This window comes from Tiliqua scincoides, chromosome 10 (assembly GCF_035046505.1).
Source record: "Tiliqua scincoides isolate rTilSci1 chromosome 10, rTilSci1.hap2, whole genome shotgun sequence".
NCBI classification, from domain to species: Eukaryota; Metazoa; Chordata; class Lepidosauria; order Squamata; family Scincidae; genus Tiliqua; species Tiliqua scincoides.
In genome coordinates this window covers 2,752,559-2,773,174 of record NC_089830.1, presented here as the reverse complement: position 1 = coordinate 2,773,174, position 20,616 = coordinate 2,752,559, and the positions used below count along the sequence as shown (strand labels likewise).

The window sequence follows — 20,616 nt, the reverse complement described above, 5'->3', positions numbered from 1 at the left end:
TGCAGCATGGCCTTTCCCAGTTTGAAGAGACACTTTGCCAACAGTCTGAGGCTAAGAGGCAAAGAAGGAAGGCCCATAGTCAGGGAGACAGACCAGGGACAGACTGCACTTGCTCCCGGTGTGGAAGGGATTGTCACTCCCGGATTGGCCTTTTCAGCCACACTAGACGCTGTGCCAGAACCACCATTCAGAGCGCGATACCAGAGTCTTTCGAGACTGAAGGTTGCCAATACAAAGATACAAACATACTATTAAGTGTCATGTGGAACTACCACTTAAATTCTGTTTCCAGTTGACTGCAAAAGAGCATCAGCACCACTAAAGGTGGATGCAACCTCAGGGCATTGCAGAACGGCTATCCAGGACCAATCTTCAGCTGCGACTCTGCAGGAAGCAAATGACATGGGACTACAAAAACTCAATTTCTCTTTAGTGCAGGCCCTTTTCCACCCAAAACCAGTTCAAAACTGATCCGTGTGTGTGTCAGCTTTCAAGTTATTCCAAGAACTTGCATCTTTGGGATATTTCTCTACAAAAGGCTTAAAAGGTATGAGATGGGGAAATTTCAGAACCGGCACCTATAATGCTTCAGGATACCACTTCAGACAAAGATTGGAAATACATTCAAATTCTCAGGCCCCATTACCAAACAGCTGGCTCTCTCCTGCCCAGAAATGAGGGAAAATTTTAATATACAAACCGCACAGGAGTGCTCTGTCCCCTCTCTCCTCAACAACACATGGTTACTATGGTAAGATGGCCAAAGAGCACCTCCCATACTGTGAAGAAGTAGTGGTTGAGTAGCACAGGTGTAGACCAGGGAACAGCAACAGATTAGGGCAAAGGGGCTAGGCGTTTGGCAATGACATCATCACATCACTGTTAAATTTCTGGGTTGCCGAGATCCCAGAATTGGCTGTGCAGAGCTTGGTCTGAAAGGCAAAGCTTCCCACCAAATTTGCCACGGGCATGGCAGAGCCGCCTGCCTAGGATCAGGCAAATTGGATGATGTAGGATAGTACATCACTACTACACACGGATTGGATGATGTAGGATAGTAGATAGGATCTGGTCCATGGGCCATAGGTTGCTGACCCCTGGTGTAGACAGTACTGACCTAGGTGAGACTCACAGTAGTCCTATACACACTTACCAAGGAGTAAACTCCACTAAACTCAAAGAGACTTACTTCTAAGAAGACATAGGAGTATGCCATAATGGTCTGAATGAAGCACAAGTCAGCTTCCCGCATACCTATGTAAGTATCAAGTGTTCATGAACCTGAGTGGCCTAGGATTTCTCTGGCTCCAATCTCATTGCTGTGTTCAACACCATCACCTATCATGTGCTATGACAACCTCCCACAACCAGATGAACCAAGAGTTAATGTGAGACCCATCAAGCCATTTTTGCTGTCAGCCTCGCCTGCAAAGACAGGGATTATCAAGCACTTGGTAAGTCACATTATACGTATGTTCGGTGATTTGCGCTCAGCTTGGCAGGCTACAAGTTAAGCAGGTCTGTTCCCAAAACTTAAGCCATTTGCCGTTTCCAAAAAAAATGAATGAAAATAATAGTACTGGCTCAATCTTGTGCTTAATGAGTACTGGCTACTGGTACTATAACATATCTTCTTCCCAAGCCCTGGAGACACATGCCCTGTTTTACCAGCATGAGTGACTGTTTTACCTCTTGAAAGTTCTACCACTCCTGCTAAACCCCCACAACCACTATCAAGATTACGGAAAGATAAACAAGTGCCGGCTGCCAGGAAGGACTGTGCTCTATCTCACACCAACAAAAACTTTATTCCAGGATTCCCCTTCCACTTAACCCCTCTGCCAACTCTCAGTTCTCCTTAAAGCTTAACTTGCCTGACATTCATGATCCCCACCAATAATTTCCCAAATCCGTCACCTAGGTAGCCACACATCCTTTAATTTTTGCACAGATTCTCCAGCTCCCTCAGCCATCCATTGCTTTTTATTCTTGTTCCTCCTAGTTCTTGACATACATGAATCACTCTCATTCTGCCATTAAGATCTTTCAGTTCTTTTACTTTTAAGTTATAATCTCTTACACACACACACACGCACGCATGCACACACATGCACACACAAACAAATCCTTCATCACCACCATTTTTCTTGTAATGCACCCCACAATTATTTCCCACCTTCCCAAAGTAATGTTTTCCATCCATAATCTTTTCTATCAGCCAATTCCCCTCCTTCAGGAAAGCCCCTAAAAGTCAGTGGTTCCCAAACTGTGAGCCATGACTCCCCAGGAAGCCACGGAAACCAGCCAGGGGAGCAGCGGAAACTTCCCAAAAAAACCTGCCTCCTTATACAATGTATAGGACTGTAGCCAAAACAGGGAACCACAACCAGTGGCCCAGTAGGTTAAGGGAGCTGCCCGTTGAAAAAAGTATGGAAACCACTGCCCTAAATCATAAATGCTTCACCAATTATCTTTGCATCTCTGCTCTCCTTAAGATCCCACTAATTCCAGCACCTTCTGAAGACAGGGAATTATCTGCCTTCAAAAAAATTTAAAATTAAACTAAAATCTTTACAACCTCATCCCACAGATCCGCAAAGTTTCAGATCCAAGGAGAATGGCAACACTTCCAACATCTTTATACTTCCTTAAATGCACTGCCCTCACCTCTCCACTCTTCTCAGTTAATCTGTGCTCATCATAGTTTATTATTATTATAATTAATTGTAGCATAATTATTAGTTATTAGTTAATAATAACCCCAAACCATTGAACCACAAATGCCCTCAATTTGACCCCAATGCCTTTTCGACATTTGTCCTCTGCCATACTACTTTACAAGCTCCACCGATTTGAAGTACCACTGGAAATAACTGGTGACGACATTATTGCCAGTTACTTTAATTGGGAGGCCTGATGAAATGCGACAAACACCAGTAAGAGGTTCAGGGTGGACAGGAGGGCTTCTTCGAGTGCGGAAAAGCATGCTTTGGAGCTCTGTCCACCAACTCAAGCCTCCTATCACTGTTTGTTGTGTTGCGCTGCTGGTCTTGCAGCCAGGCAGAAGAGGTCTGGAGGTCTCACATGTACCACCACACACCACCACAAGTACCACTGGTTGAGAAATGCTGCCTAATAATATAAATGCTTCAATTATCTTTTGCATCGCTCCTTAAGATCTCACCAATTCCAGCACCTTCAGAAGCACCGGGGATTCGCTGCTTTCAAAAAAATTAAAATTAAATTAAAATTAAGAACATAAGAACAGCCCCACTGGATCAGGCCATAGGCCCATCTAGTTCAACTTCCTGTATCTCACAGCGGCCCACCAAATGCCCCAGGGAGCACACCAGGGAGCACAAGAGACCTCATCCTGGTGGCCTCCCTTGCATCTGGCATTCTGACATAGCCCATTTCTAAAATCAGGAGCTTGCACATACACATCATAGCTTGTAACCCGTAATGGATTGTTCCTCCAGAAACTTGTCCAATCCTCTGTTAAAGGCATCCAGGTCAGATGCCGTCATCACATCCTGTGGCAAGGAGTTCCACAGACCGACCACACGCTGAGTAAAGAAATTTTTTTTTTGTCTGTTCTAACCCTCCCAATTTTAGTGGATGTCCCCTGGTTCTGGTGTTACGTGAGGGTGTAAAGAGCATCTCTCTATCCACTTTATCCTTCCCATGCACAATTTTGTATGTCTCAAACATGTCCCCCCTCAGGCATCTCTTTTCTAGGCTGAAGAGGTCCAAACACTGTAGCCTTTCCTCATAAGGAAAGTGCCCCAGGCCACTACTACTACTACTATTATTATTATTATTATTATTCTCGGCATCACCTGGCAGGACAAAGTTTCAAACAACACAGTCCTGGAACGTGCTGGAATCCCTAGCATGTATGCACTACTGAAACAGAGACGCCTGCGTTGGCTCGGTCATGTCGTGAGAATGGATGATGGCTGGATCCCAAAGGATCTCCTCTATGGAGAACTTGTGCAAGGAAAGCGCCCTACAGGTAGACCACAGCTGCGATACAAGGACATCTGCAAGAGGGATCTGAAGGCCTTAGGAGTGGACCTCAACAAGTGGGAAACCCTGGCCTCTGAGCGGCCCGCTTGGAGGCAGGCTGTGCAACATGGCCTTTCCCAGTTTGAAGAGACACTTGGCCAACAGTCTGAGGCTAAGAGGCAAAGAAGGAAGGCCCATAGCCAGGGAGACAGACCAGGGACAGACTGCACTTGCTCCCGGTGTGGAAGGGATTGTCACTCCCGAATCGGCCTTTTCAGCCACACTAGACGCTGTTCCAGAACCACCTTTCAGAGCGCGATACCGTAGTCTTTCGAGACTGAAGGTTGCCAACTAACTATTATTATTAACAGTATTTATATACCGCTTTTCAACTAAAAGTTCACAAAGCGGTTTACAGAGAAAAATCAAATAACTAAATGGCTCCCTGTCCCAAAAGGGCTCACAATCTAAAAAGATGCAAATGAATACCAGCAGACAGCCACTAGAACAGACAGTGCTGGGGTGAGGTGGGCCAGTTACTCTCCCCCTGCTAAAAAAAGGAGCACCCACTTGAAAAAGTGCCTCTTACCCAATTAGCAGGGGTTATTAGCAGTAATCACCTTCGCAGCTCTCTTTTGCACCTTTTCCATTTCCACTATGTCCTTTTTGAGATGTTGTGACCAGAACTGGACACAATACTCCAGGTGTGGCCTTACCATCGATTTGTACAACGACATTATAATATTAGCCGTTTTGCTCCACACCCCAGTAGTGTCTTTTCTAGTGGCTGTCTGCTGGTGTTCTTTTTGCATCTTTTTAGATTGTGAGCCCTTTTGGGACAGGGAGCCATTAGTTATTTGATTTTTCTCTGTAAACCGCTTTGTGAACTTTTAGTTGAAAAGCAGTATATAAATACTGTTAATAATTAATAATTAATAATAATAATGAGAGGACTTGCCCTCTAATTTCCTGACTGTGAAGTTTTTTCAGCAGCCTTTGGTGAGGGAACCTGTCAAACACTTTCTGAAAGTCCAGATATATAAAGTCCATGGGTTCTCCCGCATCCACATGCCTGTTGACCTTTTCAAAGAACTCTATAAGGTGAGTTCGTGAGGCAAGACTTACCCTTACAGAAGCCATGCTGATTCTCCCTCAGCAAATTCCACAACCTCAACCCACAGATCCTCTAAGTTTCAGATCTAAGGTCAACCCAGCAACCCTTCCAACATCTCTACACTTCCTTAAATGTGCTGCCGTTACCCCCCAAAGTTTCTGCTCTTCTCAGTTGACCTAGGATGGTCACAGTGCTGTGAGCCATGGCTCCTTGGACAGCCATGGAAACCAGCCAGGGGAGCCGCAGAATCCTCGTAAAAAAAACCACCACCCTATACAACGTACAGAATTGTAGACGCAGTGGGGAGCCATAGTCAATGCCCTGGTAGGTCAAGGGAGCTACCAGTCAAAAAAGTTTGGGAACCACTGCCATGGCGAATCCAATGACCCCAAACCACTGAACCCCACATGCCCTCTGCATGATCCCCAATATCTTAGCCCATACAATTCCCTTCCTGTTACCCAACGGTGCCCCAGCAGAGACCCCAATACCTCTCAGCAACCCCTATATCAGACCCCCATCATTCCCTACACCTGCCTCACACCCTCTCTTGCCCAGGTTCCCCTCTCCTGATACTAGGGATGTGCAGTGAGTGAAGAGGCAGGTGAGCCCATTCCGGCTGCTTCGTGTGTGGGTTGTGGGTGCTTGTGCACCTCACAAGGCGATGGTGCTTTCTGAAGGATTCCGGTAGGAGGCTCTGCTTCACCTGCCTCATCCGCCTCCCCAACCACTGCATGAGGGGAGGCTCTGCCTCACCTGCCTCATCCGCCTCCCCACCCACCTCATGAAAGGAGACTGTGCCCCACCTGCCTCCCCGCCCACTGCATGAGGGGCGGCACTGCCTCACCTGCCTCCCCACCTGCCGCATGAAGGGAGGCTCTGCCCCACCTGCCTCCCCACCCACCGCATGAGGGGAGGCTCTGCCTCACCTCTCACCTGCCTCCCCCCACCCACCACATGAAGGAAGACTCTGCCCAACCTGCCTCCCCACCCACTGCATGAGGGGAAGCTCTGCCTCATCTGCCCCCCCACCACATGAGGGGAGGCTCTGCCTCACCTGCCTCCCCACCCACCTGTCCCTGCCTGACACCCACCCCCTTCTTCCCCAACACCCACCTGACACCCCCTCTAACCAAGCTCCCTCCTCCTCCTCCCAACCCACCACGTGCCTCTGCCCAACACTCTAGCCCCGCCCACATTTGTGGCCCCGCCCACCCCGCCTTTGGCCCCGCCCACTCACTCACTCTGGCGCGCGCTCCTGGCCCCTCCTCTTTGGCCGCCGCCATATTGGGGGCCCCGCCGCCTCAGAGAGTGGGGGGGAGGAGCAGGGCCGGGTCTGTCTCTCGCTCACCCTGGTTGAGGTGGAGGGAGGTGGTTGCTTTGACCTCGGGGGGGGCAGCAGCCGCGGGGAGGGTGCGAGGCCCGGGGGGTGCTGGTGTCGGGGGGGGCAAGATGGAGCTGCGCCCTCCAGGCCGCGCGAGCCTCTTAAAGCTGCAGAGACCAGCCCAAGCCGTGAGGGGCGGGGAGACCGGCAGTGCGCTTGCGCCGCGCGCAGGCGCACACTGCGCCCTGCCCCTTTTGCCCTCCCCCAGCTGGTGGCTCCTCCCCTTCGCGCATGCGCGCTGCGACACTCGGACCTTGGCCGGGGCGGTGCCTGGAATGGCTCCCTCTTAAAGGGCCAGGCGCCCCTTTTCTTGGGGCAAGGGGTGGAGGAGTGTGGGTGTGGTGGGGAAATGGGGCCCCCTCAGGGGGTCCTGGAGGGGGGGGTTGGGCTTCAAAAGGGGGGGACAAGGACAAAGGGGGTCTGCCAAGCTGCATGAGATGTGGCGGCCGCATCCCATGGTGCATGAGGCCCTGCAGTGCTCCAGTGCGCTCCCCTCCACGTGCAGGTGTTGAGCCTCCCGCCACAGTCACCTTCACAGCCATGACTCTCTGCCTGCAGGCACCGCGCCTACCCCCTTTACGATGCCGGTTGCGCCTGAAAAGTCATGGGGCACTCCTTGCGCGGGTGGCCACATCGCCAAGTAACTGCGCCTCACACACCGCGAGCTGTGCCCAAGTCACGTGGGCGGCCTGGTTTGTGCGCTGTTCCGCCTCCTGGACCGTTTTGATGGGCACACAAGACCACCACTGAAACCACCACCACCTCCTCCATGTGGTGACTCACCTCGTGGCACAGTGTGCAACCTTTTATGGCATCAAACTATGCACTGTGGCCTCCAGGATCGACCTTATATGCGCAGTGGCCTCCAAGATGGAACTTCCATGCGCTGTGGGCTCCAGGATGACCTGCCATGGGTTGAGGCCTCCAGGATCGAACTTCCATGTGCTGCAGCTCTAGGATGACCTTCTATGCGCTGCAGTCTCCAGGATCGACCTTGTATGCACTGCAGCCTCCAGGATCGAACTTCCATGTGCTGCAGCTCCAGGATGACCTTCTATGCGCTGCAACCTCCAGGATTGACCTTGTATGCACTGCAGCCTCTGGGATCGAACTTCCATGTGCTGCAGCCTTCAGGATGACCTTCTATGCGCTGTGGCCTCCAGGATTGGCCTTATATGTGCTGCAGCCTTCATGATCGAACTTCCATGTACTGCAGCCTCCAGGATGACCTTCTATGCGCTGTGGCCTCCAGGATCAACTGGAACCAGCATCGATCGACTTGGAACCAGCATCTATCCCCCAATGACTCCTGCAAACAAAACTTGTAGATTCTAGTGGTGTCCAGGAATGTCCAGCATTATATCATGTTTGGGAACATAGGGCCCAATTCTATCCAACTTTCCAGCTCCGGTGTAGCCACAATGTAGTCCTGTGGTAGGGAAACAAATGTTCCCATACCTTAAGAAGGCCCCAGTGACTGCCCACAGAATGCAGTGCACACCCCACTGGCACAACTGCACCAGCACTAGAAAACTGGATAGGATAGGCCCATAATCTCCAGGAACAGCTTCAGTCACAGTTGGCAATCATACTCTTTGTGCATGATGTCTCTCTTCTCTCCTGTCACCTGGCCAACCAGCTTGAACCACAGCCAACTCCACTGAACCACACTCCCCTCTTATCATGCTTCCAACTTCTACTGCCCTTTACTCATGTGACATACTAGGTATCTGAAACAGGGGTTCTTTTCATCATGCTGCAAACCATGCCTTGAAACCCATCACATTCCAAAATGTTTTGTTTTGTTTGAAACTGTTATTTGAGTAGATGTATTGATTTAATAAATACATTTTTGTTTCATTTGGCATTTGGGTTGTCTGCTTCCTGTGCCTCTATAGCAGCTCCCTGAATGTTAATAGTTTGGCCGTCCTCCAGATGGTTTATTTGTCTGTTTGTTTTTGATTTTATTAATTGTTTTCATAAATTGTATTTTTTTATTTTTTCTTCCTTTAAATTGTAAGCCGCCTTGGACATCTACTCTGGCAGAGGAAAGGCAGGATAAAAATCTTGTAAATACAGGTGGAACCTTGGTATCCACTGGTTTAGCATCCACTGATTTGACTCACTAGTAATACTGGAGTCCACCTTTAAATGCCTTGTAACAAGGAAAAAAGCCCCAACATCCAATTTTCTACCTTCGTACTATTAAATTATTATAATTTTTTCCATTAGAGTCCATTATTCATTCCATCTGGTGGTTGAATGCATCCCAATGCATTCCACAGTGACAACAGAGGAGCAAGAAACCTGGAAGTGTGTCTTTAAAGCTATTTTTCCACTGATTTGTTATCTACTGATTTTTTTTTTTAATCCACTGGGGGTTCTGGAAGATATGGCCTGTAAATAAATAAATAATCAAAATATTTAACATGTTGTTTCCACCCCCCCCCCCTCCTTGTGGTGACAGTAATGCCAGTATGAGCCAGAATGGTGAATGATTCAGGAGTTGGACCTAGACCTAGAAGGTCCAGGTTCAAATCCCGCTCAGCCACAAAGCTTCCTGGGTGACCTTGGGCTAGTCATTCTCCCTTACTTACCTCACAGGGTTGTTGTGAGGACAAAGGGAAGTGAGGAACCATGTGCACCATCCTGAGCTCCTTGGAGGAAGGGTGGTACACAAATGTGCAAAAATTAATAAATCATACATTTTAAAATCATTGAAAGGCCATTTGATGGTAATAGGTTCCTTTCAAGTCTTCAGGGCTGCAGTATGCTTGTTGTAACCTCTGCTTGTTGATTCCTTTGGTGATCCTCAGTGGCCCTCTTTTTGTTTTATTGGTAGCAGTGGCCTCACTAGGGTTGGCGTCACCCAGTGCCAGAAGCCAAAGCGTCACCCCCATGATGGATTGCATCCCATACAGAGGGCAGGGCAACACCCCAGGTGGGGGGTGTGGTGATGCCTCATTGCCCCACGCACTGGTTTTGGGGCTATAACTTTTAATAGAATAGAGGTATTTCGGTATGGTTTGTTTCATTGCATTTTGTATGAAATTACGCATCAAATGATATATAATATGATGGCATTATTCAAAAATACCAAGATTTTAAAAATTTTGGCCCGTAGTTGTGTCACCCCCCAGGTGTGTCACCTGGTGCAGCCTGCACCCCCCTAGCTACTCCACTTACTGGTCGGTTTTAATTCCTATTTTAAATGGGTTCTTCTGTTACAAATCATAAGGCAGTGATCCCTTCATTGGTTGCTTTGAAGTATTTTAACACTGAAACAAAGTTGTAATCCATAATACTCCCCTAGACAGCTAACCCACTCACCCCCATATTTAGTGTGTAATATATGATTTTAAAGTGGGTCTTTCAAATAATCCTTTCCTCCATCTTTTTCATTCTTTCTTTATAGTTCATTTATTTTTTTTCAAATTTTGTTCACATTTTTGTTCACAGTTTTGCCCTTCCTCAAAGGAGCTCAGGGAGGTATACATAGTTTCTCCCCTCCTTTTGTCCTCACAACAATCTTGTGAGGTAGGTGAGACTGACATGTCCCCAGGTCACCCAAGAAGCTTCATGGCTGAGTCGGGATTTGAACTTGGATCTTCCAGGTCAAAATTCAACTCCAGAACCACTGGCTGTCAGATTCATCATCATCCTATCTAGATTGGAGGAATAAAGTGGCTTTTTCCACTGTCTTCACAGAAGTGTCTGATGCTTCATTCTAACAGGAAGTCAATCTATATATGAGTCACTTTTTCAAACTACTGATTCAGTGCATTTGGGGACCACTGTATATTTGGCTCCTTTAAAAAAAAATGTTTTATTTTAATTTATTGCCTGTTAATTGTTATGTTTGTTGTATAATGAAAAAACCATTAAACATTATTGATTTTTAAAACTTGACCGATATGTAATATATCAAAATATTCAATTGCATGCCATTGACATTCATTAATTTTATCACTGTCCCACTCAGAAGAGTGCAAGATTGATTGATTCTTCCCATCTACTGTTGCAGGACCAGCCCTTGTAGATCAGTTCCATCTACAGCTTGGAAAGCTTAACACCTTTCACTAATTACTATCCCACCCTGCCCCCCAAAATGTACTTTTCTTCACTTCATATGAGAGAAGGAAAACTCTGATCCCAAACCTCCACTGCCTTGTGGCTACATCCAGTTATGGAAAAGGCTTCAGGAGTCAACCTTGAGGCAAAATCCGGAGCCGGAGTCCCTGAGGCAGTTCATGGCTGAACACAGTCATGTTCTGGCAACTCCTGCGACGCCGCTGGAACCAAGCGTATTGGCCTCTGCCCTTCCATTGGACCATTTCAGCGACGTGGAGAGGGGGGATTTGCTGCATGGGTAACAGCCTATCCTCCATACCTACTTTACCCAGGCTTCACGCACTGGAGAGGACACTCTGTTCCAGAGCCACCATTCGGAGCGTGATGCCATAGTCTTCCGAGACTGAAGGATGCCAACAAGTATTCAAAGTGTGGTCCATCATTGGAACGTGTTGGTCTTCAGCACTTACAACAGCCAAAATAAACGTACATTGGATTGCAGATTGAGGCACAATGTCCCCACAGAGGTAACTACATTGAGATTTAACAACAGTGTCATCACATTTTATTTACCTGTTGTGATACATGTAGCTTGTCCTATTCCAAGGGCTCAGCAGCACGTCAGCAATTTTATGTAAATTGCAAGAAGAATTATTCTTGCCCCTGAAAAACTAGTTGTCTTGATGTCGAATTTATTTGACATCCACAGGCGGACAAGCGTGGCCTCTGCAGCCCTTCAGAGGTGACCAGAGAACAGCTCCAGTTGCCTTTGGAGGGTTCAGATGAGGCCAATATAAAATATAAAATTTTATAAATAATAAAATATAAAATTTTAAAATATAAAATCTGTAGATAAACAGGCTCCACTTGTATAAATATTCTTACTACTACTACTACTACTACTACTACTACTACTACTACTACTACTACTACTTTGAGGAGCCCTGCTGGATCAGGCCAAAAACCCATCTAGTCCAGCTTCCCATATCTCAGTGGCTCACTGAATGCCTCAGTGAGCACAAGAGACACCAAAAGACCTGTGTCTTTTGCCACTCCTTTGCACCTCACATTCTGAGGTAGGCTACCTCTGAAACCTGGAGGTTGCATATAGTCCTCATGACTTGTAAGCTGTGATAGACTTTTCTCTGTAAATCTGTCCAATGCCGAATGTGACATCACAGGAGCCAAAGACCATAGAGGTCCATGTGCCATGAGAAGGAAAATGTTGAAATTTGCTGCTGTAGTCCAACACTCTGCTCTTCTCTGTGCTTCACCCTCCATCTTCCTCTTCCTTTTGAACCCAAGGAGCGGGAGGAGGGGAACAGACAGACGTGGGTGGACAGATTGAGGCAGGTGCCACAGCTGCCAATATGTCACTACCCCAGTCAGCCTCATGGTAGGCTGGCCCTGAATTCACATGTCCATGTGGATATGTTAGTGTGTGGTTTGCTTTCGTCCTGGCACTCCTCTTTAGAAAATGTCCCTCTGTGTCTTTTTCCCAGTGTACCATACAAATCTCGCACCCTATTGTTAGCATTCCAGAATCTATGAAAACCATGTATAATTGCAATATAAAATACAGCAACTAGTGGTTCTGTGGGGTGCTTCAGAGAGCAACACAAGCACAAGGGTCCCGGGGCGCTCACAACCAAAGCATTCGGGAAAGGAAAAAAGGGAGGGGCAAGAATATTAATAAGTAGTTTGTCGTTAAGTGCAGCCTGGCCACGCGCTTCCTTTGCCCTGCAGGGCTTATGCCTGGCTGACTGCAATGCTTGGGATCGCAGCTGCACTTTGGTAAGGGGTGAGAAGTAAGAGGTCAAGCCACGGACTCCCTGCTTTCGGGCAAAAAAAAAAAAATGCTCTGTTATAAGCTGCACATTGGCCACAAGGTCATCCAACTAAACTTGTGAAATCCTTGTGCTTAGCTGCATGTTCAAGTTAACTAAATGAAGTAGGTAAGCACTAAAAATCCCCTACAATGTCTGTCTGCAATCATATCAAAAAGCCGAAGCTTTCAATAGGCCAGTTTTTTTTTCCAGCCAAGAACAATGCACCTTTTTTCTTTGAATGAGTGTGACTGTTTGCTGGGGGGGGGGATGAGGAGCGAGGTCACAGTGGCCATTAAAAAATGCAACCCATGCTTTCCTGGCAGCTTAAGAAGGGAGTTGGCAGAAAGAGCATTTCCTTTCTGGTTTTTTTGATGTGCTGCTGCAGCCATGTGGTGTTCTGCTTCCCCGCTGCAAGGCCCGGCGAGGAGGAGGAGGGGGGAAGGAAACCACAGAGAGTGGGTGTAGCAGGAGTTCAGGCTGCAGAGGGTTGATTTGCATCTCCATGGCACCCGTGATGTCATTGGGATCCACTCTGCGGGGAGAACTGGTGGAGCGGCTCGCAGGAAGCAGAAGCCAGGCCAAGGCGAAAGCAACCCTTCCAAATTCTGGAGCACTCCTCTGGTCCCTCTCTGTGCGTGTGTGATGCCACCCACAAAGACATGTGCCTATGTTTTATCAAACACACATGCACTTCATTGTGCAACAACATTGTGTCCTGTTTGCCACCTAGATACGCATTCCGTGGCCCTTGCCACAAACACATTGGCAAAGTGCTGCAAAAACACAATGAAGCACATTGTGTCGCAATAGCATCGCCGGCCACACTGTTCGGGGAGAAGACAAATCCACAATCCTAAGTAATCTCCTGCGTTTCTGAAGATGAACCCCAAATCTGCAAGATGTCAGAGGGCTAACTTTCCAATCCTATAGGATGCTTCACTGGCCAAAGTGGAAAGCCAAAGGCCGGTGAAGAGCAGGAGAGGACGTGTGGGGACGTGTGGTTTGCCAACAGTTGTAATAGCAAGAGAATGCTGAAGGATGGTGTTCAGGACTGGTTTCCTGCTGCTTGAATTGGGCTTTGAAAGTTGGGAGGTGGTTTCAGTACGTAAGGCGGGGCTGCTTAGGTCAGCGATTCCCAACTAGTGCGCCATGGCATAGGGGTGTCTCATGAAAGGTCCACGGGTGTGCCAAGGAGTTAGGAGCACAGCAACTGAGAATTGCTGAAAAACTGCCTTGCCCAAAGACGCAGAGCCTGGAAAAGTCTCCCTGGAGCCAGAAGTGACATCACAAGAGGCAACGACCATAGAGAAGAGCATAGAGGTCAGTGTATCAGAAGAAGAAAAATGTAGAAAATTTGCTGGCTAAGAGTTCACTCCTTTATTTACCGCAGGGAACCTTCCAATGCTGGGTCCCCCCCTTGTGATGGTGCTGATGGTTTTAAGTGGAACTGAAAACCACTTAACTTTGGCTGGATCATGCCCGTAAGTGTGTGTACAAATAAAAACAAATTTTCAATACAGTTCTCTGCCTTCTTTATCTTCTTTTTTCACATTTGTATACTGCCTTTCCTCCAAGGAGCTCGGGGCGGTGTATAATTCCCTCTTTCTGTCCTCACAACAACCCTGTGAGGTAGGTGAGGCTGAGAGTGACTGACTCAGGGTCACTCAGGAAGCTTCATGGCTGAGCGGGGATTCTGAATCTGGATCTTCCAGGTCTAAGTCCAACTCCCAAACCACAACACCATCCTTGCATTGATCATTTTAGAGTGCAAGTTTAATCACGCCTGCTATTTTGCGCACTGTCATTAATCAATCTGCTGTAGTTGGGACATCTTCCTCTGAGGAGCCAAGGGAAGCAGAAATGAGGGTCATCTCACAACCACCTTGCGAGGAAGGCCAGAGTGAGAGACAGTGGCACTGGCCCAACAGAGCTAGATGGATCAAAGACTCTGGTTTTGGGTAAGGCACCTGCCATTTTTTTTTTTACTCACAGCCCTTTCTTGTTCACCTGCTTGGATTTTTTTGCTTCAAACAGCTCCTGGCATGCTAGACAAAGGCCTAGATACCGAGTTAAAATTAACATTCTCCTCCCACAGACTCCCTGCATTGCTTAGGAAACCAGCAGCTGCTATCTCTTCCCCTCTCCCACAGGCCCAGCTGGTGGGAGTTGGGGACATGTCTGCTGAGGGGTGGGACAAAAGGAGCAGGCTGGGCTAAGAAGCGACCCAGTGTTCCTCCTCTCCCCCCCATCCCTGTCTTCATGTGCTGCAGTGAACAGAAGGTCTGGCAGCTGCAAAGGAAATCAGATCCTGACACAAAAGGGAAACTGAGTCTCAAAGGGTGTATTGAACAGTTGGGTCATGGGCTGCATTTTCTAGGCAGGCTGTTATTTTTAAAACCTACCCCCCCAAAAAAAAATTGTATACTTTGTGAAGCAGTGATCCACACCACATTTTCATTCATGCTTTTATTGCATTGAAAATTCACTGCATTAAAATCCTGCAGATTTATATTCCATCATAAGTGTATGCATCGTATCTAGGACTTTTTTGAAAAAGCACCCTCTTTTCCTTGATGCTCTTAAAAAAATTATCCCACCTTTTACTGTCTGTCTATCACATTTTTATCCCACCCTTCCTTCAAGGAGCTCAGGGTGAAATACATGGTTCCTTTCCTTCTCTTGTCCTCACAACAGCCCTGTGAGGTAGGTGAGGCTGAGAGAAAGAGAGAGAGAGAGAGAGAGGCCCAAGGTCACTCAGGAAACTTCATGACTGAGCAGGGATTCTTTCAGGTCAGTCCAACTCCCAAACTACTACGCCATCCTTGTGCCCCAAGGTGGCGAGGTGGCCAAGTTCACAGACAACACTCAACTTTTCTGAGTGGTGAGGACCAAAAGAGATTGTGAAGAGCTCCAGAAGGAACTCTCTAAACTGGGAGAAAGAGTCGCATAATGGCGGATGTATTTCAATGTAAGTAAGGGTAAAATAATGCACACTGGGGCAAAAAATCAAAACTTCACATATAGGCTAAATGCAAGGCTTATCAAACATAAGGCCTGAGGGCCATGTGGCTCCCGGAAGCCCTTTATCCAGCCCCCATTATAATTGGGCTCTCCCAGCTTGATAACTGGACTGTCTCATATCTTGAAAATATGATCAATATTTGCATATTTTCTCTTCTGACATTTACAGCTAATGAGATTCTATGTGAGAACAAAGTGCTTATTTCTGGTCATCCTCTGCTCAATGATGTCACTTTCGGCCCTCAGCAGGTACCATGAATGCTAACTTTGGCCCTCTGGATGAAATGACATCCCTGGCCTAGACTGTCCCTAAGGAACACTCTGGGCCAGTGGTTCTCAAACTTTTAGGATTGGAACCCACTTTTTAGAATGAGAATCTGTCCGGGCACACTGGAAGTGATGTCATGACCAGAATTGATATCATCAAACAGGAAAATTTTTTAACAATCCTATGCTGCAATCCTCCCCACATTTACCCAGGAGTAAGTCCCTTTTACTATCATTGTTAGAAGCATATACATAGTAACCTGTTAAAAGTACAGATCTGTTACATTTTCCCAAATGCAGTCACAAACCAGGGTTGCATCAAGTCTAATATATCAAAAATTAAATATTGAAATGAATGGGGACCCACATGAAATTGGCTCGTGACCCACAGTTTGAGAAACACTGCTCTAGGCCACCAGTCTCATCTCCTCCACATCTGTCCTCTTCCACTCCCCTCCTTTAAAATGGAAGTAACATGAGACAGAGGAGGAGAAACAATGGCTGTTGTGGCTGGTGCATGGCCAGGCTGGGACAAGAAAAGGCAGTGGGTGGGATGGAGAACCAGCAGATAGACTTGATAGTTTGCCCCCAATAACCCTCTTTCTCCAGCTTTTATTCTCAGGTGGACAGACAGTAAAGGTGAATTTCAGACCATTTTTCAGCTACTACTATTGTAGGTTCCCTTCCTTGATCACTGCACTCCATATCAGTCTCTCTCTCTCCCTTTTCAAGCCCTGGTAGTGGCTTTATCTGTCATGAGTTTGGTCCGCCACCTTTTAAAACAATGCACAAGAACAAAGTTGAAACCTGGAAGTCACATTCCCCCCTGCCCTCACCAACCTTGAGTGGGTTGCCAGCAGTACTAGGGGTACAGAGCGCTGCCTGGCTAGGTGAGCCCTCTGATGGACATGAGCCTATCCACAGAGCTGGATGCTACTTGCCCACTGAACATTTCATGTCAAGCTTCTAATGAAGGTAGACTAGTCCTCAACAGTTTCCACTGAAAGAAACCAGTTCCTCTTAAAGGTGTGACAAGGCTGCAAAAGAGTGACAGTTGGATCTTATGGATTCTTACTTGGAAGTAAGTTCCACTGTGTTCAGTGGAACTCAAGGCCCAATTCTGAAGGTGTGTTATACTGTCGGAACAAGCGACGTTGCTGGTTCAGGTCTGGGTAGAAATGTTCCCCCGAGGGAACAAATGTTTCCCCGAGGAGGCCTCCAGAAGTTAAGGCCCAAATCCTAACCAACTTTCCAACACTGACACAACTGTGCTAATGGAGCATGTGCTACATCCTGCAGCTGGGTAGCACTTACGGAGTCCTCCTCAAAGTAAGGGAATGTTTACTTCCTTATCTTGGAGCTGCATTGCCCTTACGTTGGTGCTGGAAAGTGGGTTAGGATTGAGCCCTAAAGCTCCACCTGCAGGATGGAGCATGGGTGCATGGGTGCCCTCGCGTCACTGCACAGGGAGTTATGGAGAATTGGGCTGTTACTCTTTGGTATGAACAGGACAGCAGCCTAACAGGGTTTGGCTTTGCAAGCTGCTTGTGTGTGGTTTTATTACTGTTCTTTTTTTTTTTATCCTGCACATGGCCGAACCAAGATGCCAATACCTGAGAGGACGTGCCATGTGCCACTCCCCTTACCTGGCATCACACCTGCCACTTCCTCCACCCCTCCCTGGATTTGAAGCAGAAGAGGAAGTGTGGAGGTGAGAAGAGTGCAGATTATGTGTTGGCAACCTTCAGTCTTGAAAGACTCTGGTATCACGCTCTGAATGGTGGTTCTGGAACAGCGTCTAGTGTGGCTGAAAAGGCCAATCCGGGAGTAACAATCCCTTCCACACTGGGAGCAAGTGCAGTCTGTCCCTGGTCTGTCTCCCTGGCTATGGGCCTTCCTTCTTTGCCTCTTTGCCTCAGACTGTTGGCCAAGTGCCTCTTCAAACTGGGAAAGGCCATGCTGCACAGCCTGCCTCCAAGCAGGCCGCTCAGAGGCCAGGGTTTCCCACCTGTTGAGGTCTACTCCTAAGGCCTTCAGATCCCTCTTGCAGATGTCCTTGTATCGCAGCTGTGGTCTACCTGTAGGGCGCTTTCCTTGCACGAGTTGTCCATAGAGGAGATCCTTTGGAATCCGGCCATCGTCCATTCTCACGACATGACCGAGCCAACACAGGCGTCTCTGTTTCAGCAGTGCATACATGCTAGGGATTCCAGCATGTTCCAGGACTGTGTTGTTTGGAACTTTGTCCTGCCAGGTGATGCCGAGAATGCGTCGGAGGCAGCGCATGTGGAAAGCGTTCAGTTTCCTCTCCTGTTGTGAGCGTAGAGTCCATGACTCGCTGCAGTACAGAAGTGTACTCAGGACACAAACTCTGAGTGCAGAACTAGAGACAATTCACTGCAGGAGGAGATGGCCTCAATAGGCTTCATGAGAATGTTTGTGTCCTGATGCCTGAGCTAGTGACACAGAAAGTAAAATGGATGATGCAATAAAGTGGTGAGTTGGCTGTGTGTGAGTTGGCTGGGTTTGCAGGGGGTGACAGAACAGCAAGGATGTGTGGCTTTGCTCACATCCCAGAATCCTCTTCAGCAGAGTGGTCAAACCGGGAAGATTTCCCAGGAGGAAGAACACTTAGGTCAAGGGTGGGCTGCCTTGCTCTGAAGGTCCCTGTCTGAAACTTCCAGAGGGGTCTACAGTGTTCCGTCTATTGCAGCACAAACATTTCCTGCGTCTGTGCTCTGAGACACCTAGTGGTGGGAAAGGATCACAATCATTGTAAAACGCAAACTCACTTCTCACGAGGAGCGTCCATTTTGTCACAAGCTCCTTCGGATGACCCCATTTCTAGCAGGGAACACCACGGGGAAGTCACCTTTGTGAAATGGCAGGCTGAAATCCCCACTGCTGCCAAAGGTCCAGCTACTGTTGGATTTAGCTTGCCCGCCATGCCAAACGGTGCCAACGGTGCCACAACCACCGTGCCGTTTTAGGGCACGTCTACGTTACAAGTGGAAATGTTGTGATGCCCTCCTGACTTTGCCTGAGAATATCATTGGCATGATCCTGGCCTCTTTACAGAACTACAGTGCTCAAGGGTTCCTTTGTTTAAATCAATGTTCAAGGGTTTCTGAAATTCCCTGGCAGGGTTGGCCCAAGACCTCCGGGTGCTGGAGGCAGCACACCAGATGCCATTCCCCCCCCCTTGCCCTATGGCATGCAGAGCTCCAGCACTGCCACTCCTCCAAGAGAGGGCTGGAGCAGAAGAGGAAATGCAGAAGAGAGGAATGAGTTAGAGCACTGTTTCTCAATGTTTGTCTTCTGCCGTACCACTTCACATGGTACACTTTTTCAAAGTACCACCAGAAGTAATTGGAGATAACATTACTACCAGTCACTTCTGGGTTGGGACACCAGATGCTACGCAACAAACGCCAATAAGAAGCTCAGGGTTGATGGGGGGGGGGGGCTTTTTAAGCATAGAAAATCATGCTTGAAGTCTCCTACCGCTGTTTGTTGTGCTGTGTTCCTGTTCCTGGTCTCGCTGCTGGGTGGTAGGTGTCTAAAGGTCCCACAAGTACCACTAGACACCACCACTGGTGGTACCTGTACCACTGGTTGAGAAACACTGGGCTAGAGCAGCCAATGGTCTCCTCTGCACTTCTAGAAGACTCCTCTGGTCTTCTTGTATTTCTTTTCAAATCCAGAGAGTGGGAGGACTCCTGAGGTGGTTGGGTGAACTGTGCTACTCAGCATGGAGTGCAGTTTCTGCAAAGCTCCTGCATTGTGCCCCCCCACCTCCCGAAGCTCCTGTTAGCCCTGGAAGGGAAGCTCTCATTGGTGACTCCATCTGCTATTGGCCAGGATGGAGCTGTGCTGTGATCAGCAGGGCTCAGAGGTACTAACCACTAGCCTGAGTCTTCAGTATGAGTCTTATCCTACCCAACTTTCCAGCACTGATGCAACTGAGATGCAGCCCCAAGGTAAGGGAACAAATGTTTCCACACCTTGAGGAGGCCTCTATGACTGCGCCCGTCACAGCAGGATGTAGTGTGGGACTCATTGGCACAGTCGCATCTGATCAGCACTGGAAATCTGGACAGGATTAGGCTGTGAGATTGTTTTTCTGCCACAGGTGCACAAGTTGTTCTTGATCCTCCTAATTTGTTTTGGAGTAGGTACAATCTGGAAGGCAGAAGCACAATCCCTTCCATGGGGATTGCAGATGCTCCAGTTCAGGAGGCCCATTATGGGACAAAAGCTTGAACCAGTAAGAGGTCTGACAAAATAGGTGCAAGTACCTATTTAACTGATAGTTGTGAAAACATACAGTGGTTGTGGGTGGGAAAGAGGTAGTTGATGCCAACTCTAACTGCAGCTATGCCTATCTAGGGAGAAATTTCAGGGTTCTAGCAAGGGTCTTGAAGACCCCTTCCAATTCTACGATTCTAGATATTGTTTTTCCAATGCAATGGTCTCCAAACCCTGGCCCAGGGGCCAGATGCGGCCCGCAGCAAGCCTTTTTCTGGCCCGCGGCCAACCTCTTGTCCCCTGAAATCCTCTGGCCCACTTAACTGAACATGACCAGAACTGTGCTCTGATTGTGTCTGGAGGGTGTTCGGAGGGCTAGAGAGGTTGAATGAATGAGCCCATTCATTCATTTATTCACTCATCTAAGTTCCATCTCTAATTTATTTAAATTTTATATTTAAATTTTTTTCCAGCCCTCCACACCACTATTTGATATTTGATGTGGTCCTCTGGCCAAAATGTTTGGAGACCCCTGTTCCAATGTAATGAAGGGAACAACTAAAAGCCCTTTAAAAATCTCTGGGATTGCTTTCAGCTATCACCATGAGATTGACGTTGATTCCTGAAGACTCCAGGTCAAATCTAAAGGATTGGCAACCCTAATGAGAGAGGAA

General features: G+C 47.8%; 1 protein-coding gene across 1 annotated transcript in view; it reads right to left on the bottom strand.

The window, feature by feature from the left end:
• The window catches only part of LOC136661223 (zinc finger MYM-type protein 4-like), a 56,573-nt gene extending 49,991 nt beyond the window's left edge, over positions 1 to 6,582 (bottom strand). The window contains exon 1 of the mRNA XM_066638294.1: positions 6,367 to 6,582. Coding sequence (XP_066494391.1) covers positions 6,367 to 6,408 — 42 coding nt within the window. The 5' untranslated portion in view covers positions 6,409 to 6,582. The remainder of the gene's footprint in view (positions 1 to 6,366) is intronic.
• Positions 6,583 to 20,616: the final 14,034 nt, after the last annotated feature.